At 48.1% G+C, this 26,455-nt stretch overlaps 1 protein-coding gene across 5 annotated transcripts in view; it reads right to left on the bottom strand.

Annotated features, from left to right (window-relative positions):
- Nucleotides 1-26,455, bottom strand: part of LOC123745526 (slit guidance ligand) — a 918,311-nt gene that overhangs the window by 97,239 nt on the left and 794,617 nt on the right. For all 5 annotated transcript variants that reach the window (XM_069321856.1, XM_045726133.2, XM_069321858.1 and 2 more), the window contains one exon: nt 4,036-4,107. In XM_069321856.1, the coding sequence (XP_069177957.1) occupies nt 4,036-4,107 (72 nt within the window). The remainder of the gene's footprint in view (nt 1-4,035; nt 4,108-26,455) is intronic.

The following is a 26,455-nucleotide window of genomic DNA, read 5'->3' as shown; positions in this document are numbered from 1 at the left end:
TTGATCCTGATCGAAATCTTCTGTCTCATATCCACACCAATCAGCACATTGATCATCATTATTGAAGATATTACACAGCAAATCTTGCAAAAAAAAAAACAAAAAAACTCCTAAATAGCACCTGTTTATCAGTTTACAACCAAAATGTTAGATCACTTGGTAAACATTTTGATGATATAAATGCACTACTCATAGCACTAGGTACTAAAATATCATTCATTATTTTAACAGAAACCTGGCTAAGACTATACCCAACTCTACAACTTAGCTGGTTATAAAGCCATTCACAACTGCAGGCCTAATAAAAAAGGAGGTGGCACAGCAATATATTACAAAGATACCTTCATCTGCAATAGTGTCATTAGTGATAGAGATGACTATTGTGAATATACCTTTGCCAAGTTCTCCAGTAAATCCCTTAAATCCTCCTTGACTATCGGTGCCATCTATAGATTTCCCAATACCAACATAGCTTCATTCTTAGATAACGTAAGAAATCTTATCATAAATAACAATCTCAACAAAAATCACATCATTCTAGGAGGTGATTTCAATATTGACCTGGGTCTACAAAATAACCCTTTAGTTGACTATTTCCGTAACAGCATGCACTCCTGTATGCTAATCCAAGCCCACCCGAGTCACTCAAACATCTGCTACTACCTTGGATCACTTATGGACTAATATAACAGCTCCCCTTACATCTGGTATAATCTATGACAGAATAACTGACCACTATCCTACCTTCCTCACAGCAAACATGGATATAACGCCACCAGAAAGCAAGAAACTCTCATTCAGGCTACACAGTGAATCAGCTTTAGGCAATCTCTCAAATGCACTTCACAATATTAACTGGGAATCTTAATTCAATAATACACAGGATATAAACTCATTAACTAACCTCTTTTTCTCCAAAACTAAACCTCTACAACACTCACTGTCCCCTCCTTACCAAACAAGTAACTGACAAAAGAATAAACAATCCGTGGCTCACAAGTGGCATATTCAAATCAATCAACAAAAAACATGAATATGAAAAGAAATTTAGGATTGGCTTAGTTACAAAGGAAGTAGTTAAAGGGTACTCATCAGTGCTTACCAGTATCATACGAAAAGCTAAACTTTCATATTATGAGACTAGATTCAAAGAAGCAAAAGGCAACATGAAAAGCACATGGAAAACCATCTCTAATATCCTAGGAACTAAACAACACTCCCACAACCAGATAACACTCTCTAAGGATGGCTATACACCGTCAACTGATTTAGAAATGGTAAATGAATTTAATAGCTTCTTTTCATTGGTTGGTGCTAACCTTGACAGTAAAATCCCAGACACATATCAACACATATCTCTCAGGCAGCTATCCAAACTATCTTCTCCTTTCACCAGTCAGCCCGACAGATGTTGTGTCCATCATACACTCACTAAAAACCAAAGCTGGGAACATCAGTGAAATCCCATCCATTGTATACAAGAGCGCCTACCATAGCTCTGCTGTGCAACAAATCCCTAGTGTCATAGTGCCCTGATATCCTTAAAAAAGCAAGAGTAACGGCAGTCATAAAGGAGGCAATCCGTCAGACAAACAATTATAGACCAATATCAAACCAACCCATACTATCAAAAATATTTGAAAAAATTATCTACAAACAGCTCTACTTCTACCTTGTAAAATTCGATATACTCAGCACCTGTCAGTTTGGCTTCCACTCCCAAAAGAGTACCAACGATGCAATTATTAGTCTCCTTGATATAATTTACTCAGCCCTTGACAAAAATGAGTTTCCGATTGGACTTCATAGACCTGAGAAAGGCCTTTGATACTGTTAACCACAACTACCTCTTACGTAAACTCCATTATTATGGAATCCGAGGCCATGCCCTGGACTATATCCAATCCTATCTCAGTGATAGACTCCAATGTGTAGCCATCAATGATATAACCTCTCCCACTCTACCAATAACCGTTGGAGTGCCACAGGGCAGCATTTTGGGACCTCTCCTATTTCTTATATACATCAATGATCTGCCCAATGTCACTAACATTCTGAAATCTATATTGTTTGCTGATGAATCTACCCTCATCTACTCTAATCCCAACCCACATACACTAAATAATGTTGTTAATAATGAACTAAAAAGAGTCCACTTATGAATGTCAACCAACAAACTAACACTTAACATAGAAAAGACCTCCTACATCTTATTTGGAAGCAAATCAACAAATGCAATTCAGCTTCAAATGGACAATGTTAACATTAGTAGTAAAAATGATGGAAAGTTTCTTGGTCTATTCCTAGAAAAGAGACTCAACTTCAGCACCCACATACAACACATAACTAAGAAAAGTCTCTAAAACAGTAGGTATACTCTAAAAAATCAGATATTATGTACCTAACTCTGCTCTCATCTCTCTATATTATGCACTAATCTATCCCTATCTTAATTATGGTATCTGTGCATGGGGTTCAACCACTGCAAACCACCTCAGGTCCATCATCACCCAGCAAAAATCTGCTATCAGAATAATAACAAATTCTGCTTTCAGACAGCACTCAGCTCCCTTATTTAACTCCTAAACATGCAAAACATAATCTCACTCCACACATTCTCTTGTGTCAACTACATTTACAAAACCATGTTCTTAAATGCAAATCCTGCTCTGAAACTCTCCCTGGACAGATGTAATAGGACCCATTATCACCACACCAGAAATAAATATCTCTTTGATATCCCCAGAGTCAAACTTAATCTGTGCAAACACTATGTAAATAAAGGGACCTAGTTTATGAAACTCACTCCCTGATGAATTGAAAAGCTGTCCAACTTTTGCATCATTCAAAAACAAAACTAAAAAGTACCTAATTTCATCTTCGTAGTTTTCTACCTTATTGCTTTAAAATTGCACTGTATCTAGTACTACCTAATCTCCCAATCTTCATGTACCCAATCCAAACAACTTTACCATTGTGATCATTGCTGTCTTCTTATATGTGCTTTCAATTTGCTGCATGGTGCCTATTAATCTTCGTTTAAATTACCAATCAAGCTGTCATTGCAATCAATCAGAGTTTTAATATATCAATGTGCTTTAATATACCTACTAATCTCTCTCATCTCATTTTTTCTTTCTTGCAATGTATGTTATCATTTTATTAATTCCGCTAGAATTTACCTACTTAAAATTATCTGTTAGATTAAGGACCTGCCCGAAACCCTGCGGGTACTAGTGGCTTTACAAGATTGTAAATTACCATGCTATGTATTCTCACTAACCCAATGTACCTTCTTGTATATTTAAATAAATAAATAAATAAAATAAATAAATAAATAAACTAGGTTGTAGTGGATCTGGGGACCTGTGGGCTGCTCTAAGCCTTTTGGAGCACTTTATCACAAATCCAGCCTGGGCGTGGTGAGTTGAGGACCTTCCAGACACCACTGGGAGCAACCCGTCCTCTTAAAAAGAACGTCACTTTTCGCTGGTATGCGCGCTATGGCCGAATTTGGACGTAATTTGAAATGAAATCGACTCACAAAAGTGACGTACTGTTCCGTTTTCTGTTTGAGTCGTCCGGTTTACGCGCAGAGGTTATAAGAGGACACTTTAAATTAACGTTTTTCATAACGTTTTGAAACTTTATGAGAATTTCCTGCTCACCTAACCTATCAGAGGACCCTTAACTTACTGTTGTTGGAAAAAAAAAATCCCAAATCTATTTTCATTTTCAAATTTCGTCCAAATTCGGCCATACGGGCAAACGGCCAAAAGCGACGTTCTTTTTAAGAGGACAGGTTGCTGGGAGGTGCCAGATACTAGCGCTAGTATCTGGCTACTAGCGCCAGATAGACAGGGATACAAGATCATTAGCTGCTCACCCAGGGACAACAGACAGTACCAGGATCAGTAATACAAACGTTGAACCAGAGACGACCACTTCACAACCCCAGCCAACTTGTGAAGGTGGTCCCTGAACCAGCCCACCACGACGTGCTGACCTAAGAGACCTCGAGCTCTGGCAACTTACATGGTCTGGATGTTTGTGAGAGGGCTGAAGGTCCCGTTGCTCAGAGACATGATCTGGTTGTCATACAACGATCTGAAAATAAGGACCATCATATTATATCAACACAATGAAATCACAAGTCTAGGGATGCAAGTTCGATCCCATTGTACAGCTTTAATATTTTTTCTTATTATACAAGTATACACGTAATATGTATACATATTATACATATTTCTCATATTATATATTGGAAACATTATATTTTCTAAATTATACATTATATATACATCATCCATCATCACAGGGGAATGGAAATTAAAATAATGTAATTGGTTGTGAATAGATCATGTCGAGATGGAAATATAGACCCTGTAGGTTGGAAACAGTAATAACCTTATTGATCAGGGATCAAATGAAAGCCTGGCATTGTTGGAAAGGGTAACCCAGCTAGTGTAAGGACTTCCCAGTACATGTAGTATACATGGACTTCGCTAAACGTTTTAATAAGGTACCACATGAAAGACTGGCAAGGAAATTACAAGCACATGGAATAACTGGCAAAATACGAGAATAGGTAAAACAAAATGGTAAACACAAAGAAAACATTGGGTCGTCCTAAACGAAAGTGAATCTGAGTGGAAAATGTGGTTTGTGAAGCACCGAAAGATTCCATCATGCGGTCAACCCTTTTTGTCATATGCATAAATGAGAATATTACAACCCACATAATCAAACTTGCAGATGACACTAAGATTTATGAAAAAGCCAAAACTGGCAAATGGGTTTCAATATTGAAAAATGCAAGAGGTTGCATGTGGGGAATAAGAATGGTACATGACAACTATCACATAAACAACACTACCACGCAGCAGGTTGGTGAAGAAAAAGACCTAGCAGTTAGGATTCACCAGTCATTAAAAACTGCAAAACAAGTGCAGTAAAAAACGCAAATTAAACATTAGGAATAGTCAAACGAATCTTTGACTTAAATGAAAAATACAAGTTATTCAACTATACAAGTCTTTGATTCGCCGGGGTACTCTGATGCTGGGATACAGTAGCCTAATGTATCCAAGCGGGATACTCTGATGCTGGGATACAGTAGCCTAATGTATGCAAGCATGGAGGTCTCACCTACAAAAGGGCACATCTGCTCGGGGAGAGTTATATACAGAGCGAAAAAAAATTTCACTGAAGAAAGTGGACTCAAACACAAGGAACGGTTGAGGACCACAGGACTAACAACACTTCAAACCAGACATGACAAGGATCACACTGACACCTTTAAATTCCAAAACAAACTGGAGGAACATTAATCCGGATCACTTTTGTAAAAAGTCAAATATAATAACATACAAGGGGGCAACAGATTCAAACTGAACAAACTACAATGTAGGACAGACAGTCCAAATGCCAAAATTTGGAGTTAATAACATTAATTCTCCAAAGTTCATTTTAAATTGAGAAAATTAACTTTGGAGAGTTAATTTTTCAACTTCCCTCGACAGTAAAGAAAATCATAAGAAATATTGAGAGGATTCGTGTTAGAATAATTAATCTTACCCTTTCGGTCATATTCAACAACATATGTTTACAAGAAAGACTGCTACCAAAATATAATATAATATATATATATATATATATATAAGGTGTACGAGGTGACACGACTATGGCATCGTAATTTTAATGACGGAACATGTTTTAGATCGTCCGTGACATTGGAAGTTTGCCGAGCCCACAACCTGGTGCCACGACCTCCCTAGCAACTACACCTCCCCGCCTACACTCCCGGGATATACCCTACCACAAGACCAGGGTGTAGTGGTAATCTTTTATATGCCATTGAATTAGCCTCTTTCCAGGATGAGTGTACTTGCCAGTTGTACGATAATGGTCCTGCCCTCATGATAACTATGCCTCGCAAATGCTCAATTAATCCATTTTGAAAACGATGAGGGATTATTAGGATCAATTTGCTGTCGGTCTCTTGATCAAGTACAAAAAAAAAGTCAATAACAGCACTGAACAATGAATTTGTATAAATTATCTACGTGCCTACATGGGAGGGGGGGGAGGGGGAGAGAGATCAAGGATGAAGTGTATAAGTACATTGTCTAGCACCCCTCCTCCCCCCCCCCAACCCCTGGTGAATCTTAATTGGGGGATTAGTTTGCTCTGATCGGCCCGTCTTTTGCTTGTTTATGCCTTCAGAGGGAAGTGTAAGAGTACTGTTACGCACTTCGGTTCAGCTTGGATAAGATCACAGCCACAAGGCAAGCCGCTTGCTGGTCCTTTCAGAGATCTTATATATAAAGGCTATACATGTATATATGTATATTATATATATTTGTATCACTATAATACTGCTGTATTATTATCTAGCTTTGGTTTGATTTATACATTAATACACGTTATGATTATTCTTATTATGCTATCTAATACATATACATGTTATACATAGGCAGTTTATAAGAAATCATTTATAAATGTGAAGCTGATGGTCAAGTGATTAAATAAGCTTGAATATGTATTCTTGGTACATGTAACATCTACAGAGTTTCGGAGCTCATTGACAACCCGTCCTCTTAAAATTAACGTCACTTTTGGCTCGTATGCGCTCTATGGCCAAATTTGGACGTAATTTGAAATGAAATCGACTCACAAAAGTGACGTACTGTCCCGTTTTCTGTTTGAGTCGTCCGGCTTATTCGGTAAGGTTAGAAGAGGACACTTTCAATTAACGTTTTTCATAACGTTTTGAAACTTTATGAGAATTTCCTGCCCACCTAACCTATCAGAGGACCCTTAACTTACTGTTGATAAAAAAAAAAAACAATCCCAAGTTTATTTTCATTTTATTCTCATTTTCAAATTACGTCCACTTTCGGCCATACGGGCAAACAGCCAAAAGCGACTTATTTTTAAGAGGACAGGTATCTTCTGACGCCAGCACCAACTGAGAGGGACCTCCCCAGCACCACCTGAGGGGCACCTCCCCAGCACCACCTGAGGGGGACCTCCCCAGCACCACCTGAGAGGGACCTCCCCAGCACCACCTGAGAGGGACCTCCCCAGCACCACCTGAGGGGGGACTTTCCCAGCCCCACCTGAGAGGGACCTCCCCATCACTACCTGAGGGGGACCTCCCCATCACCACCTGAGGGGGGACCTCCCCAGCACCACCTGAGGGGGACCTCCCCAGCCCTACCTGAGAGGGACCTCCCCAGCACGACCTGAGAGGGACCTCCCCAGCACCACCTGAGAGGGACCTCCCCAGCACCACCTGAGGGGGACCTCCCCAGCCCCACCTGAGGGGGACCTCCCCAGCATAACCTGAGAGGGACCTCCCCAGCACCACCTGAGGGGGAACCTCCCCAGCCCCACCTGAGAGGGACCTCCCCAGCACCACCTGAGGGGGGGACCTCCCCAGCCCCACCTGAGGGGGACCTCCCCAGCACCACCTGAGAGGGACCTCCCCAGCACCACCTGAGAGGGACCTCCCCAGTACCACCTGAGGGGGAACCTCCCCAGCCCCACCTGAGAGGGGGAACCTCCCCAGCCCCACCTGAGAGGGACCTCCCCAGCACCACCTGAGGGGGGACCTCCCCAGCCCCACCTGAGGGGGACCTCCCCAGCACCACCTGAGAGGGACCTCCCCAGCACCACCTGAGGGGGAACCTCCCCAGCACCACCTGAGAGGGACCTCCCCAGCACCACCTGAGGGGGGACCTCCCCAGCACCACCTGAGAGGGACCACCCCAGCACCACCTGAGAGGGACCGTCTCAACACCAGAACACGAGACGGTCGCCAAGCGTGCCGGTGACGGGGGGGGGGGAGAGCATCTCGTGCAACAGGTCAACAAAGATAGTGTGAGGAGGACACTGTACCCACCGAGGCTGGCAACCAGGTCCCACGAGAGCACGTCCGCTTGCTCAACAACACATACACATAGACGGACAATGGATGTTGCGGGATTCGAACGTGGTTGTAACAGAAATATGAACGAGTAGTCATACAGAGATTTGTATCCACAAGCCCAAATTATTATCGCTGTGGCGTTTCAAGTTGCAATGAAAATACAATAAAGTTTTTTGAGCGTGTGAGCGCGAGAGTGCGAGTGTACGAGTGTGAGAGTGTGTGAGAGTGAGAGTGTGAGTATGAGAATGTGCGTGCGAGTGTGAGAATGTGAGAGCGTGAGAGTGTGTGTGAAAGTTTACAGAGCACAGGAGCCAGATCGCTGTGGTAATCTTGTGACGCGCCAAACAATACAAGCAAACATTAGGGCGGCGTGCACTTAGCAGCTCAACACCAGGATGAAAGACGCACAAAAACACCAGAATACAGCGTGTGAGAACAGGGTTCAGGGGTGGGGGAGCTGCCACGGGTGGGGAGGATGGGGGGAGAGGAGGAGACGGGAAGGGTAGAGAAGAAGACGAGAGGGGAGGCGAACAAACGGAAGAGGAAGGCATATAGGGAGAAGAGAATTAGGTGAATAGAAGGGTTATCGAGTTTTGAGAAAGGGAAGCGAACAAGGTTTTCAGGTGTTCACAAAAAAAAGTGTGGAGATCGGAAGTGCAAGATGAAAGGCCGAAGGAAACACTGGATGACACAGTTGTCACTTCAGATGCGGCTAAGACACACACCAGGGAATTAGATGCTATAACATTAACAGGAAAGACCTAATATCACTACAGCTATTGAAGGAGGTTACTAAAGTACTTGTCACTCATTGACTACAATTTTCAGTAAAACGTTTGAGACTGGAAACCTCTCGGAATTCTGGAGAAGAGAACAGTGGTCCAAATATTAACAAAATGTGACAGACAAACGGCACTAGAGTACAGACCAGTGTCACTGACAAGTATTATGAGTAAAGTACTGCAAAAAAATCAGGTTGAAAATGGATTTAGAAGAGGAAAGTCGTGCCTGACAAACTTGACAGTTCTAAGCTAGGGTCACTAAAGTAAGTCAGAAAAAAAGGACTGGGTAAACTGTTTTCCTACATTGCCCAAACCATCGCATACTGTTCCTCATGAGAGGCTGGTGTACAAGATGGAGAAGCAAGCTGGAATAACTGGCAAGACACTGAATTGGGTAAGGGACTATCTGAAGGACTGAAAACAGTCATATTCAGAGACCAGGTTTGGAGTGGGAGTAAGGCAACAAGTGGTGTTCCCAAGGGTAGGTCCTGGTACCTCTGCTGTTCCTCATTCAAGTGAATGACATACATACCTGAGGAAGGGAGCTCGGACATGTCAATGTTTGCAGACGACATAAAGCTAATGAGGAATGTAAAAACTGAGAACTGCAGAAAGTTACAGGACGACCATGACAAACTCCCGGAGTGTTCAAACAAATGGTTGCTAGAATTCAGTCCCAACAAGTGTAAGGTAATGAAGATGGGAAGTGATAAAGGAGATCAAGGAAATGATAAATGATAAAGGAGATCTACACCAAAAGGGAAAGGCAACATCGCGAGTTGGAAGGAGAAAAGGATTTGGTAGTGGTACATAATTCCAACACTGTCTCCAGAGGCCCACATAAACCGGGTAACATCGCCAAATATTGGAACGTCGTTTAGAAACCTAAGCCCGGAAAAAAGCCCTCTACACAATCTTTGTTAGACCAATATTGGCCTATGTAAATGCGGCCTGGAATTCACATCTTGTGAAGGAAAAAACAAAACAAAAATTACAAAGGTTTGCAACAAGACTGGTGCCAGAGGTGAGCTATGAGGATAGGCTAAGGCAATTAGACCTCACAACCCTGGAGAAGTGAAGATACAGAGGGGACATGATCGCAACATACAAGATACTGAGGTGAATTGACAAAGTGAAGAAGGACAGCATTTTCAAACTGAGATAAAGTAAGAAGAAAGGACATAAGTGGAGGTCGGAAAAGCAAACGAGTCGAAGAAATTTAGGGAAATACTCGCACCCTATACGGATGGTCAGCAAGTGGAGTCACTAAAAGAAGTAGTGGAAGAGATCTCCATCTACAACTTTAAGGACAGAGTCGACAAAGAATTTGAACGTCAAAATAGGCTATAAACCAACAGGTACAACAAGGCTGGTAGGCGAGGGAGGAGTTAGACCTCACTTCCATATAGTCACTGGCAGGTAAGTACAGTTTAGGGGAAGAAACAGGGAGGGGGTGAGGGAAGGAGCGGGGAGGGGGGGGGGGGGGTGAGGGAAGGAGCAAGGAGGGGTGGAGGAGGAGGAGGTGAGGGGGTGATGGAGTGAGGGGGCGGGCAAGCTGGGCTTTATCAGCTGATGCCGCTCAGGATATTCTCTCTCATTTACAAGATAGGAAAATTACAGGGTGTTAATGTGTCGGCCCATACGCCAGCCCACACGCATCCTGCACACGCACCCTGCACGCACCCTGCATACGCCCGCCCACACGCATCCTACACACGCACCCTGCACACGCCCGCCCACACGCATCCTGTACACGCCCGCACGCACCCTGTACACGCCCGCACGCACGCACCCTAGACACACTCACACCCCAGACACGCCCACACCCTAGAGACGCACGCACGCATCCTCCACACGCTGTCTTTTTTTTTTTTTTTTGTGTGTGTGTGTGTGTGTGTGTGTGTGTGTGTGTGTGTGTGTGTGTGTGTGTGTGTGTGTGTGTGTGTGTGTGTGTGTGTGTGTGTGTGTGTGTGGTTGAGGTGGAGAGTAAATAAAATGAAGAGGTACAGGTGAAAAAAGTTTAGAAATGGGAAATATAATAAGATTTATAGCAGCAGGCGAACTGTCCGCCTTGCTGACACGGGTGTGTGTGTGTGTGTGTGTGTGTGTGTGTGTGTGTGTGTGTGTGTGTGTGTGTGTGTGTGTGTGTGTGTGTGTGTGTGTGTGTGTGTGTGTGTTCACCTAGTTATGCTTGTGGGGGTTGAACTTTGGCTCTTTGGTCCCGCCTCTGTGTGTGGGGGGAATAGGGGGGGTGGCAGCTACGCTTGCTCTTTTACTCTCTCTTTTTTTTAGGGGTGTTTTAGGGGTACATGGACTAGATCTGTACCGTTCCTTTCCATGAGGGGACAAAAGCTGACATTTTCTTTAGGGATTTTTTTTACCAATAATTCCGAAATTCATATTCTTGTTCTGTCTTCGAAGAAATTATTTCCTGAAGTGGGACAGAAAAGGTTGGGCACGTTTCCTTTCACCTCATGAATCTGTTCACCCACAAGTAAATAGGCTCCTCGGAGGAGTTTGACAAGTGGTGTGGGGTCGCAGCCTGGGGAGGTCAGTAGGTCCACCTTGGCAGGACCTCCATACATGCCTGAGGTATACATATACAGGCTGCCTGTATGAGAATAGTGGTCTCGCAGCTCGACTTGTGCACCCGCGGTTGCAGATGACTGCACAGTACTGTGCAGTACTGTGCATGTACGATTTCCCTTATCAAAGGTTGGATAAAGTTGGTATTGTGACGGCCTGGATAAGTTATCTTATTTGCACTTCAGAGTGAAGCCAGACGACGTCTCGTTATATGAGGCTACACATCCCATTGTATCGGCACGGGTGTATCACCATCTTGTATGATGGTGATACACCCGTGCCGATACTACACATATGAGGCTACACATCCCATTGTATCGGCACGGGTGTATCACCATCTTGTATGATATACAGTGTATACATATATATATATATATATATATATATATATATATATATACAGTGTGTATCATACAAGATGACGGTATGACACCATTACACCGCCTCCCTCCACCGCCACCTGCAGGGAGGCAGCGCCCAGGAAGACCTTCCAGTGTAGTGAATGATCCCATACAAAGGTTACCCTCCACGGGTGTGTGTGTGTGTGTGTGTGTGTGTGTGTGTGTGTGTGTGTGTGTGTGTGTGTGTGTGTGTGTGTGTGTGTGTGTGTGTGTGTGTGTGTGTGTGTGTGTGGCAACACCCGCGCCCCCCTCAACCACCTGCCACACGCGCCCCCCTCAACCACCTGCCACACGCGCCCCCCTCAACCACCTGCCACACGCGCCCCCCTCAACCACCTGCCACACGCCCCCCCTCAACCACCTGCCACACGCCCCCCTCAACCACCTGCCACACGCGCCCCCCTCAACCACCTGCCCCCCTCAACCACCTGCCACACGCGCCCCCCTCAACCACCTGCCACACGCGCCCCCCTCAACCACCTGCCACACGCGCCCCCCTCAACCACCTGCCACACGCGCCCCCCTCAACCACCTGCCACACGCGCCCCCCTCAACCACCTGCCACACGCCCCCCCCTCAACCACCTGCCACACGCCCCCCCCCTCAACCACCTGCCACACGCCCCCCCTCAACCACCTGCAACACACGCCCCCCCCCCCCCTCAACCATCTGCCACACACTTCGGATGTAATTATTCGTTACACTGCATCCCGCAAGATAACAAATAAGTGTCCCTTAGGCCACGAGGGCGTCTGACAGCTGAGTAGACAACGCTTCGGATTCGTAGTCTAGAGATTCCGGGTTCGATCCCCGGTGGAGGCGGAGACAAATGGGCAAAAAGTTTCTTTCACTCTGATGCCCCTGTTACCTAGCAGTAAATAGGTACCTGGGAGTTAGACAGCTGCTACTGGCTGCTTCCTGGGGGTAACAAAAAGGAGGCCTGGTCGAGGACTGGGCCGCGGGGACGCTAAGCCCCGAAATCATCTCAAGATGACCTCTCAAGACAGACCTTCCCACTTGAGGGTACCTAGAGTGTATATTCCAGGATTGGTCTGACATAAGTGGTATACAGGGACCTGAACGATTCCTTACACAAGTTTCTAAAAGCAGTTCTTTTGTTGGCCAGTCTAGCATATGCCGCTGATGATATCCTTTTGATGTGGGCCTCTGAGACACCCCCCTCACACCCACGGTGTGGGTGTGAGGGGGGTGTACCCTCGCGACCCCTCCCCCACCGTGGGTGTGAACAGGGAGGATGTGAGCTCCCCCAGCCCCCGTGGGAAGGGGGTATGCACAACCCCCTGAGGTAAGGAAGGCATGTGCTACTTGCGGGGGGGGGGGGGGAGTTCCAACCCCCTCCTGGGTGCTGGGATAACATTCTCACCTGCGGTGATGAGCGCTGTGATAACCGCGGGCGGTGTATGTGAGCCGCTCCTGATGCTATCTTGAAGGGGGGGGGTAAGGCGGTGGAGGAGGAAGAGGTAGAAGGGAAGGTGAGGGGTAGAGAGAAAGGGGGACGGGTAGAAAGTGGGGAGAAGACACATTGTTGAGGGTATAGGAGGCGAAAAAGGTGTAGCTTTTATGATCTCAGTTCGAATCCTCAACAAGAAAAGTCAAATATGAGGGGACACGGCTCACTGGCCCAACAGAACCACAGGGCTTATATGTCTAGACGATGGACAACTATGTCTGCCCCATATTCTCTGGTCAGAGGGGCGTCAGAAATCAGACAACTTTTAACACAATCCCTGCCATTTGATTCATTCATTTATTATGCACCCGATACCCATCCCGAGGGGTAATCCCGGCCACCACTGTTATAGTAATCATGGGCACATCATTCACACCTGCTTGTGTAACCAATATTATGAGTGTTCATTCACTTTATACTTAACCCAATATTCACACACAGATGGTCGCTTGCATGTTGTTTAGTGAGCAACTGTCAATATATATACCCGCACAACACACAAATGTTCCTACAAATAAAAATACTGTCGATTCAAACAAGTGAAACGAGACATGAGAATCACGTCAATGGCCATGTTTGTTACGGCATCAGAGAGATTAACAATCATACTGTAGCTGACAGTAACCTCGCCACCAGTGTTACCCCTCAACATGTTACGCTAACAAGAACGTCAATATGAAGCACGAGAACGTCAATATGAAGCACGAGAACGTCAATATGAAGCACGAGAACGTTAATGTGACGCATTTTCGACCGTTGGTGGAGGTAACAAGTCGTCCGGGAGGTGGCCCCACCACCCATACATTACAGGCAACTAGCTCCTTTGTCCCTCCACTGACTTCAAAATCCGCCGCGTTGCCATCTAAATCTCGGGATGTGGAAGCCGACACTCAAGTAATCCGTGAGACAACACACGAGGGGCTCTAACAGCGTGGCGGGCACCACCGACATAAGGGTCCTGAGCGCTACACCCCGGGTGCTGGCGGCCGCCTGGGCCAAGATATACACCACGTGAATTACAGTGATAAATATAATATTTTCTTAATCAACATAAGAGACGAAACTAAAAATGAGACAGAAGTGTAATGCGCTGCAATTGGTATAACAGGTGAGTAAGTTGGTTCAGTGAGTAAACATCACTGAGGACAAGCCAGCTTTGTTTAGAGATGATTACCACAATGTGTTGCCCCCGTGCTCGTGACTCAACAATCCTCAACACAACGCAACAATTTCGTCAATGGGACTCCTGTCACAAACCATAAACCCTCCCTGTCACTTGAGCCTCCGACATTACTGTCCACGGCGTTATTACTACCCACACGTTACTAGTCCACGGCGTTACAAGTACCCACACGTTACTAGTCAACGGCGTTACTAGTACCCACATGTTACTAGTTAATTCCCAATAGGTCACTATCCTGTAAGAGTATGCGCCATATTAGTTCACATTCCCAGTTAACACATCGACCTCTACCTGTTCCTTATCTCTATGGCTGCTCTCCAAATTATTGCATAATTTTTTTTTTATCCTAGCGTTATCACTATTTTAGCAGAGATCACCGTGGTAGGTAGATCAATTGCCGTTAGTGGGGAATCGATGAATTGGTGACACGGCTGTCTACATTGGGGGCGAGATGTTGATTTTGACACTGGAAATTCGCGCCAAAAATGTGGTCATTGCCGTAAAGATGATCAGGAAGGAGGGCTGGTGTCCCCAGCTATGGGCCCCAGAAGTCAGGTGCGCCAATCATAACTGGTGGGCTATGTTTGGCGCACCTGACGCTTACGTCCTCCTTTGGAAGAGTCCCGATTCTCTGGTCAAAGGCTTTACGAGCCGCGTCATTTTGTTTGATTTCGCCTGTGTATGGAAGGGTCTTCGAGGAGGGCCTTTGCACCGGGATCCGGATTGTCGCATTGGAAAGATTGAACGTCTTCCGCAAAGTCATGTTAGGGTCCAAAGAGGAATTCGCTCATGGTTTGATGAAGGGCAAGTCTCCAGGTTGTGGACAATAATTACGGATGCCCATACAAGAAGGTAGGTGATGCCATAGGTAGGTGCGAGAGTTGTGTGATGAGAGTACATGTATTAAAGTATACAACAATTATCTTGGTCCTTGATAGAAGGGTAGATAACGAGGCAAGTGGCTGCAAGTCTCCAGTTCGTAGCATTTCAGCGTCAGCAAGGCTGCAGTGTGATACACCGAGCATCGTGGTGACAGGTTCGACAATAATTTTTATTTTCTTATACTTTGTTATGAGAGATTAAAACGTGTCACAAACTATTCTATACCGTCATTGGCGGTGGCAATACTGGAAGGTGTGCGGACAGGGCGTGGCGGCTACCACCAGCACCAGATGTTCTGTAACACGGTGGAAACTTGTTATTGATGAACAACGATTCGCTGGTGATTTGTGAGTTTGTTCTAAAAAAAAAAATCCAATATTACGAGAATAAAAAAGCTACAGTTCAGAGAGTGAGAAGTAGAGTTGCCTGTCGTGAGTGTGTACCAACCTCCTCCCCAGCCACCCTCAGGTGCGGTGCAACCTTCTACATAGTTTGTTTTGACTAAAAGAAAACGGGTGTGGATGACACACTGGGGCCGTGTGGAATCTTGCCAAAGCAGTTATGAAAGTAGGCCTATATAGAGTGATAATTGGCCTTATGGCGTGTTAAGAGCTACACTTATTGGCAGAACAGTATGTCAACGTACGCGAGAAGCATCACAAATATAACCTCGATGACTTGTGAGAGCTTGGTTCACCAGGCTGTTGCTTAGCCCGCAGGCCCACATATCCATCACAGCCCGGTTGGTTCGACACTCCTTGAACAATGCTCAAACAATTATGTATTATCGATAAGACTTACCATTAATGTATAATGACTTACTGTAAATATATAGCTCTTGAAATAGAACTTTCTCTGTAATTAGCTGACATGTAACTATATGGTGTAAAGTATAGATGAAATTGTTCATGTAATAATCTAAGATGAGGTCTGATAAAGACCTTTTGTGCCCTCTGTAATGCTTTTTGCGCTACCGCTCACAGGATGAGTATGGGGTGCACAATAAACTAGCCACATCCGGCGGCAACAATCAAATCAATCCTTAAAGAAACTATCTAGTTTTCTCTTGAATATGTCCACGGTTGTTCCGGCAATATTTCTTATGCTCGCTGGGAGGATGCTGAACAACCGCGGACCTCTGATGTTTATACAGTGTTCTCTGATTGTGCCTACGGCACCCCGGCTTGTCACTGGTTCTATTCTGTATTTTCTTCCATATCGTTCACTCCAGTACGTTGTTATTTTACTTGCGTTATTGTGTTTCAGAATATTTTTGGAGGAAATGTGTATTAAATTAAGCTTTCCACTCCGTGTACGGTTAAAACCTAGTCCTTGTTACCCTCAAGTGTCCGTTCCTGGCCACCACACCTCCCCCCCCCCTCACCTCCTCTCCCCTCGCTCCATCTCGTCCCCTCACTACTCCCCTTCCTCTTTAGGGCTTTGTTCAACACAATCTCCCGGATATACCCCCCTTCCCCCCCCCTGCCATGGGCAATATTGCACTGTACAGTGCTGAGGAAAATATTAAAAATACAGCTGGTTTACTGTGCAGGGTGCACAGTAATTACAGATGTCTTCTCACACACTACACCGTATTTTGACGTCAAAATCCCAAACGGACACATAAAGGGGGTACTATAAATCACAGCTGCTCACAAACATTCGTTTTCTATGCCTGATCGATGGGTTAGGTTAAGTTCGGGGTGTTATAGTACACACTTTTCTGTCTGTTTTAGCAAGAGGATAGGACGGGGTGTATTGTGACTCCTCCCGTCTCCAGCACCCATGTGGCGGACCACACATACAACCCGTCCTCTTCAATACTACATCGCATTTTTGACGTGTAAATCTCCTACGGAAAAAAACTGATGTACTATAAATGACAACGGCTTGTAAAATTGCCGTGATGTCCCGTTTTCTGTTCGTGAGTCCACGGTTAGGTTCGGGAAATCCAGTACGTCAGTTTAATGACGAACGATCTGGCTGCTTGCTCAGCACATCACAGTAAGTCCAAAACACTTTAAATTATATAAGAAACGAAAAAGACATCCCTGGGGATGGCACTACAGTAAGGGAAAGCAGAGAGCTAATTTCTGAAATCTATATTTTCTAATTCTATTATTTCTATTTTTTATATATTTTCCTAAATCTATATTTCTTGTATAAAAGGTAAATCATATTCTTCCATAATCAGCAGGTACTTGGTGACGTATGAACGCAGTATTCATATAAGGTTTGAGTTATGCTTTATATCTCTGTTCGATTCCCCAAAAGGAAGAGCCAAATCGGAGGGGATAGGGCTCTGTGGCACAACGCAACCGGAGGGCTTATCACTACAGAATGGAGCATTTAGTCTGCCTCCCTCCACAATCCAACTTAAGAACGATATATACTGGTGTAACAGGTGTGTATATACTGGTGTAACAGGTGTGTATATACTGGTGTAACAGGTGTATATATACTGGTGTAACAGGTGTATATATACTGGTGTAACAGGTGTATATATACTGGTGTAACGGGTGTATATATACTGGTGTAACAGGTGTGTATATACTGGTGTAACAGGTGTGTATATACTGGTGTAACAGGTGTATATATACTGGTGTAACAGGTGTGTATATACTGGTGTAACAGGTGTGTATATACTGGTGTAACAGGTGTGTATATACTGGTGTAACAGGTGTATATATACTGGTGTAACGGGTGTATATATACTGGTGTAACAGGTGTGTATATACTGGTGTAACAGGTGTGTATATACTGGTGTAACAGGTGTGTATATACTGGTGTAACAGGTGTAGATGACAAAACAACTAGTCAAAAGAGAGGAAGGCCCCAAGCTGGATAACTGGAATTATAAAGGAATTACTGTCACAAAGAAATGACATATTGACCACCACTTTAATTATTATTGACCTGTGTGTGTGTGTTGGGTGTGGTGGCGCTCCTGGCGAGTCCCTGGATCTGTTGATGTCAAATGCTGAGACCGAGGTATTGTCTATAGTCTTATGGTATAATTATGTTAGTTATCTTTCAAACTCAAGTCTCAGCTTTCCAATTTTATGCAACATTTTTAGACAATGTATCACGTTGTAATTGTAAGTTAAACGTCCAACCCACAAATCAGAAAATAAAAGAATTGACGATGTTTCGGTTGGTCATGGACCATTATTAAGTCGGTCCACTGTACCGTCCACCACGGGTCGAAACGTCAATTTTTTCGTATTTTCAGATTTGTGACTTCTGCAAGCTGAAAGTTTTTGTTATGGCTGTGCACATGTTCACTTGAACCACAACTGTAATGATTATGTAAATCACTTACAAATAAAGGTTTCAAATCTATATAAATGAGTCGTGATCAACAGCACTCTGCTCGTGTCAGCAACAGTGTGAACATAAACGAGTGTGTGCTTACGTTAAGCAAATCAAACACCGCCCGTCCATATTACAGAGCAAACAATCAAATGAAGAAAGCTTTGACAATTCAAGTCAATCCAAACGAGAACAGTTCAGCTTGTGTGAAAGCTTGTCGCCGGTTTTAATACAGCGAAGTAAATGGTTTCATTGATATTAGAGACCAGTTAGCCTCCCTGGAGTAGTTGGTACACTGGTGTAAGCAATCACTGGAGCACAAGTTACCGGTACTGAGAACCTGCACACTAATTATAAGCTCAACATGGCTTCTGCAGAATTCGTTCACGTTCGGCAACATGTGCATTCTTGATTCCTTCCTCGAAGTCCTTACTTCCCTATTCTCCGTTTTACCCCTCTCCTCTCCTCTCTCTTCTCATACCTGGCCTGCTCGCTTAATGCCCTCCACACCATCCTCTCTCGATCCTCCTGTCTGTTCCTTTCCTCTCCCGTGTGTCTTGTCCACCTCCTCTTCGCTCAGGAGGCATCACGTCCCTCTCCGGTTCCTCTGGCCCTCCCTGCCGGAACTTCTCACGACGGAGGCATCCCGAAGCCCTGCGTCAGGAAATACCCTTAAAAGCAAACACGTTGCCAGCAAACACAGTTTGTTTATTTGTTTTAACCCGCCGTACCAGCCAGGATTGCAAGACGGTGAGACATCCACTTCAGCGGGAAGTGGCGGGAAAGGTTGATAAGACAGCCATGAAAGGAAATGGAGGGAGGGAGGGAGGGAAGAAGAGGAGGGAGGGAGGGAAGATGAAGAGGAGGGAGGGAGGGAGGGAAGAAGAAGAGGGAGGGAGGGAAGATGAAGAGGAGGGAGGGAGGGAGGGAAGAAGAGGAGGGAGGGAGGGAAGATGAACAGGAAGGTAGGAGGGAGGCAGGAGGGAGGCATGAGGGGTTGGAGAGGGAGTGAAGACCTGCCAATGATGGCGTGAGGGGCGGCCAGACGAGCACGACCCTCCGCCACAAAATGTCTGATCCAAGCACTGGGGTTAAAATTACGACTAATTATCGTCAATCACCTGAACTTACGAGAGATAACTCACAAGCTTTACGGAAGATGGAGTCCAAAGAATATGGCGATGATTTACACTGAAATTTATTAACCTGGCGAAGCACAGGATTTCGCCCCCCCCTCACCCCCACAGCACACCTGTCACCATATACGAGACAGGATACAGATAGGCATGATAGACAGGATATCCCCCACCACAATATACGGGACAGGTAGACAGGATAACCCCCCCACCATATACGGGACAGATAGACAGGATAACCCCCCCGCCACCATATACGGGACAGATAGACAGGATAACCCCCCCACCACCATATACGGGACAGATAGACAGGGTACCCCCCCCCTACCACCACCATATACGGGACAGGTAGACAGGATAACCCTCCCCCACCATATACGGGACAGGTAGACAGGATAACCCCCCCACCATATACGGGACAGGTAGACAGGATAATCCCCCCCACCATATACGGGACAGGTAGACAGGATAATCCCCCTCCCACCATATACGGGACAGGTAGACAGGATAATCCCCCCCACCATATACGGGACAGGTAGACAGGATAATCCCCCACCATATACGGGACAGGTAGACAGGATAATCCCCCACCATATACGGGACAGGTAGACAGGATAACCCCCCCACCATATACGGGACAGGTAGACAGGATAATCCCCCACCATATACGGGACAGGTAGACAGGATAACACCCCCCCCCCATCACCACCACCACCATTTAGCTACTTGGAACTAAAATTTCCACGTAGCACGGGCTATGGTGAACCCGTAATTGACAGGCGAAGAGAGATTTACAAAGTTTAATTTACATTGTGTAAAGAGGCGAAGGGCGAGGTGTGAGAGGACGTGTATACAAATGGATGAAAAGTTATATACCACAGAGGGCATTATTAAGGTGTTAAATATATAGATGCAAAATATATGCCATACAATGGGTACAAATTGGATAAGTGTAGACTCGGGACAGACTTGGGTAAATACTGGTTAGGAAACATGGTTGTTGATTTATGGATCAAATTAACAGGTAACATTAGAAACGTGAGATCGCTGGATTGTTTCAAGCGCAGGTTAGACCTATATAAATGGGTTTGGCTGAGTATAAATGGGTTTGGGTGGGGATAAATGGATTTGGGTGGAGATAAATGGATTTGGGTGGGTATAAATAGGCTTGGGTGGGGATGGCAGAAGATGCCTTGCGTGTGCCCAATAGGCCTGTAGCAGTTTCCATTATTCAGTTCTCCGTTAAACCTATGAGTAATAATATTTGGTTACATGTGATTGGTTAATATTGCAAGGCTGACCTTGGCAGACTAATCAACCTGTTACAAGTGGTGCCTGTGGACAATTTCGAGAGTCCTGGGGTCAGGATTTATCAAGTATTTACGTACGAAACCTGTACATCTTTCATCAATCACGACGGATCAGTATGCGTTTATTGCACAAATGGTGAGCTGCTAGGTTCTCTATGACCATAACAGTGGTTCAAGAACCACCTCACAGCTCGTAAAATGTTTACTAAATACAAGCCAAGTCGCCATGACTGAGGTACGATCCACAGGTTTCGTAAGTGGCCTCGTAAATGCCTGATCAATCCTGAAGTTTTCCAAGGGGTAAAAACCTAGTTTGTGTCTCGGAGAGACTGCAGGATCAGTGGTAGGTCAAGTTGATTTCCCGGTTGCAATTCTTTTGACCATGTCGTAGCTCAGTCGATTAAGGCGCGTCTGGGATCCTCTCGGACGTAGGTTCGAACCCTCGTCACGGCTCTTGTGGATTTGTTCATTACAACGTTGTTCCATCTTGTTATAAAGCTTTCACGACGAGTTAGAAGGTGTTACAACTTGTTAGAAGGTGTTACAACTTGTTAGAGGGTGTTACAACTTGTTAGAAGGTGTTACAACTTGTTAGAAGGTGTTACAACTTGTTTGAAGGTGTTACAACTTGTTAGAAGGTGTTACAACTTGTTAGAAGGTGTTACAACTTGTTAGAGGGTGTTACAACTTGTTAGAGGGTGTTACAACTTCTTAGAGGGTGTTACAACTTGTTAGAGGGTGTTACAACTTCTTAGAGGGTGTTACAACTTGTTAGAGGGTGTTACAACTACTTCGAACGTTGTAGCAATGTCGTAGTTTCGTCGTGTGCTTGGCGGGATTACATCCGCGCAGCGCAGGTTATCTTGAGATGATTCCGGGTCCTCGACCAGACCACTTTTGTTACACTTCCCCAGGAAGCAGCCCGTAGCAGGTGTAACTCCCAGGTACCCATTTATTGCTAGGTAATAGGGGCATTAGGGTGAAGTAAACTCTGTTCATTTTTGTTTCCGCCTCCACCGGGGATCGAACCCGGAACCTCAGGACTACGAATCCGAAGCGCCGTTCTGGAGGTCCTGTAGATATTGTGATGTCCTCGGTGATGTGTCTCGCCTGTGTTGCCTACCCCAGGAACCCCTTCACGTGTGTTGCCTACCCCAGGACCCCCTTCACGTGTGTTGCCTACCCCAGGACCCCCTTCACGTGTGTTGCCTACCCCAGGACCCCCTGCACGTGTGTTGCCTACCCCAGGACCCCCTTCACGTGTGTTGCCTACCCCAGGACCCCCTTCACGTGTGTTGCCTACCCCAGGACCCCCTGCACGTGTGTTGCCTACCCCAGGACCCCCTTCACGTGTGTTGCCTACCCCAGGACCCCCTTCACGTGTGTTGCCTACACCAGGACCCCCTTCACGTGTGTTGCCTACCCCAGGACCCCCTTCACGTGTGTTGCCTACCCCAGGACCCCCTTCACGTGTGTTGCCTACCCCAGGACCCCCTTCACGTGTGTTGCCTACACCAGGACCCCCTTCACGTGTGTTGCCTACCCCAGGACCCCCTTCACGTGTGTTGCCTACCCCAGGACCCCCTGCACGTGTGTTGCCTACCCCAGGACCCCCTTCACGTGTGTTGCCTACACCAGGACCCCCTTCACGTGTGTTGCCTACCCCAGGACCCCCTTCACGTGTGTTGCCTACCCCAGGACCCCCTGCACGTGTGTTGCCTACCCCAGGACCCCCTTCACGTGTGTTGCCTACACCAGGACCCCCTTCACGTGTGTTGCCTACCCCAGGACCCCCTTCACGTGTGTTGCCTACCCCAGGACCCCCTGCACGTGTGTTGCCTACCCCAGGAACCCCTTCACGTGTGTTGCCTACCCCAGGACCCCCTTCACGTGTGTTGCCTACCCCAGGACCCCCTGCACGTGTGTTGCCTACCCCAGGACCCCCTGCACGTGTGTTGCCTACCCCAGGAACCCCTTCACGTGTGTTGCCTACCCCAGGACCCCCTGCACGTGTGTTGCCTACCCCAGGAACCCCTTCACGTGTGTTGCCTACCCCAGGACCCCCTGCACGTGTGTTGCCTACCCCAGGACCCCCTGCACGTGTGTTGCCTACCCCAGGACCCCCTGCACGTGTGTTGCCTACCCCAGGACCCCCTGCACGTGTGTTGCCTACCCCAGGACCCCCTGCACGTGTGTTGCCTACCCCAGGAACCCCTTCACGTGTGTTGCCTACCCCAGGACCCCCTTCACGTGTGTTGCCTACCCCAGGACCCCCTGCACGTGTGTTGCCTACCCCAGGAACCCCTTCACGTGTGTTGCCTACCCCAGGACCCCCTGCACGTGTGTTGCCTACCCCAGGACCCCCTTCACGTGTGTTGCCTACCCCAGGACCCCCTTCACGTGTGTTGCCTACCCCAGGACCCCCTGCACGTGTGTTGCCTACCCCAGGACCCCCTTCACGTGTGTTGCCTACCCCTGGACCCCCTGCACGTGTGTTACCTACCCCAGGACCCCCTTCACGTGTGTTGCCTACACCAGGACCCCCTTCACGTGTGTTGCCTACCCCAGGACCCCCTTCACGTGTGTTGCCTACCCCAGGACCCCCTGCACGTGTGTTGCCTACCCCAGGACCCCCTTCACGTGTGTTGCCTACCCCAGGACCCCCTTCACGTGTGTTGCCTACCCCAGGACCCCCTTCACGTGTGTTGCCTACCCCAGGACCCCCTTCACGTGTGTTGCCTACCCCAGGACCCCCTGCACGTGTGTTGCCTACCCCAGGACCCCCTTCACGTGTGTTGCCTACACCAGGACCCCCTTCACGTGTGTTGCCTACCCCAGGACCCCCTGCACGTGTGTTGCCTACCCCAGGACCCCCTGCACGTGTGTTGCCTACCCCAGGAACCCCTTCACGTGTGTTGCCTACCCCAGGACCCCCTTCACGTGTGTTGCCTACCCCAGGACCCCCTGCACGTGTGTTGCCTACCCCAGGACCCCCTGCACGTGTGTTGCCTACCCCAGGAACCCCTTCACGTGTGTTGCCTACCCCAGGACCCCCTGCACGTGTGTTGCCTACCCCAGGAACCCCTTCACGTGTGTTGCCTACCCCAGGACCCCCTGCACGTGTGTTGCCTACCCCAGGACCCCCTGCACGTGTGTTGCCTACCCCAGGACCCCCTGCACGTGTGTTGCCTACCCCAGGACCCCCTTCACGTGTGTTGCCTACACCAGGACCCCCTTCACGTGTGTTGCCTACCCCAGGACCCCCTTCACGTGTGTTGCCTACCCCAGGACCCCCTGCACGTGTGTTGCCTACCCCAGGACCCCCTTCACGTGTGTTGCCTACCCCTGGACCCCCTGCACGTGTGTTACCTACCCCAGGACCCCCTTCACGTGTGTTGCCTACACCAGGACCCCCTTCACGTGTGTTGCCTACCCCAGGACCCCCTTCACGTGTGTTGCCTACCCCAGGACCCCCTGCACGTGTGTTGCCTACCCCAGGACCCCCTTCACGTGTGTTGCCTACACCAGGACCCCCTTCACGTGTGTTGCCTACCCCAGGACCCCCTTCACGTGTGTTGCCTACCCCAGGACCCCCTTCACGTGTGTTGCCTACCCCAGGACCCCCTGCACGTGTGTTGCCTACCCCAGGACCCCCTTCACGTGTGTTGCCTACACCAGGACCCCCTTCACGTGTGTTGCCTACCCCAGGACCCCCTGCACGTGTGTTGCCTACCCCAGGACCCCCTGCACGTGTGTTGCCTACCCCAGGAACCCCTTCACGTGTGTTGCCTACCCCAGGACCCCCTTCACGTGTGTTGCCTACCCCAGGACCCCCTGCACGTGTGTTGCCTACCCCAGGACCCCCTGCACGTGTGTTGCCTACCCCAGGACCCCCTTCACGTGTGTTGCCTACCCCAGGACCCCCTGCACGTGTGTTGCCTACCCCAGGAACCCCTTCACGTGTGATGCCTACCCCAGGACCCCCTGCACGTGTGTTGCCTACCCCAGGACCCCCTGCACGTGTGTTGCCTACCCCAGGACCCCCTGCACGTGTGTTGCCTACCCCAGGACCCCCTGCACGTGTGTTGCCTACCCCAGGACCCCCTGCACGTGTGTTGCCTACCCCAGGAACCCCTTCACGTGTGTTGCCTACCCCAGGACCCCCTTCACGTGTGTTGCCTACCCCAGGACCCCCTTCACGTGTGTTGCCTACCCCAGGACCCCCTGCACGTGTGTTGCCTACCCCAGGAACCCCTTCACGTGTGTTGCCTACCCCAGGACCCCCTGCACGTGTGTTGCCTACCCCAGGACCCCCTTCACGTGTGTTGCCTACCCCAGGACCCCCTTCACGTGTGTTGCCTACCCCAGGACCCCCTGCACGTGTGTTGCCTACCCCAGGACCCCCTTCACGTGTGTTGCCTACCCCTGGACCCCCTGCACGTGTGTTACCTACCCCAGGACCCCCTTCACGTGTGTTACCTACCCCAGGACCCCCTTCACGTGTGTTGCCTACCCCAGGACCCCCTTCACGTGTGTTGCCTACCCCAGGACCCCCTTCACGTGTGTTGCCTACCCCAGGACCCCCGTCACGTGTGTTGCCTACCCCAGGACCCCCTTCACGTGTGTTGTCTACCCCAGGACCCCCTTCACGTGTGTTGTCTACCCCAGGACCCCCTTCACGTGTGTTGTCTACCCCAGGAACCCCTTCACGTGTGTTGCCTACCCCAGGACCCCCTGCACGTGTGTTGCCTACCCCAGGACCCCCTTCACGTGTGTTGCCTACCCCAGGACCCCCTTCACGTGTGTTGCCTACCCCAGGACCCCCTTCACGTGTGTTGCCTACCCCAGGACCCCCTTCACGTGTGTTGCCTACCCCAGGACCCCCTTCACGTGTGTTGTCTACCCCAGGACCCCCTTCACGTGTGTTGTCTACCCCAGGACCCCCTTCACGTGTGTTGCCTACCCCAGGACCCCCTTCACGTGTGTTGCCTACCCCAGGACCCCCTTCACGTGTGTTGTCTACCCCAGGACCCCCTTCACGTGTGTTGTCTACCCCAGGACCCCTTCACGTGTGTTGTCTACCCCAGGACCCCCTTCACGTGTGTTGTCTACCCCAGGACCCCTTCACGTGTGTTGTCTACCCCAGGACCCCCTGCACGTGTGTTGCCTACCCCAGGACCCCCTTCACGTGTGTTGCCTACCCCAGGACCCCCTGCACGTGTGTTGCCTACCCCAGGACCCCCTTCACGTGTGTTGCCTACCCCAGGACCCCCTTCACGTGTGTTGCCTACCCCAGGACCCCCTTCACGTGTGTTGCCTACCCCAGGACCCCCTGCACGTGTGTTGCCTACCCCAGGACCCCCTGCACGTGTGTTGCCTACCCCAGGACCCCCTTCACGTGTGTTGTCTACCCCAGGACCCCCTTCACGTGTGTTGTCTACCCCAGGACCCCCTGCACG

Source organism: Procambarus clarkii, chromosome 10 (assembly GCF_040958095.1).
Source record: "Procambarus clarkii isolate CNS0578487 chromosome 10, FALCON_Pclarkii_2.0, whole genome shotgun sequence".
Classification (NCBI taxonomy): domain Eukaryota; kingdom Metazoa; phylum Arthropoda; class Malacostraca; order Decapoda; family Cambaridae; genus Procambarus; species Procambarus clarkii.
This window is presented reverse-complemented; position numbering and strand designations above follow the sequence as displayed.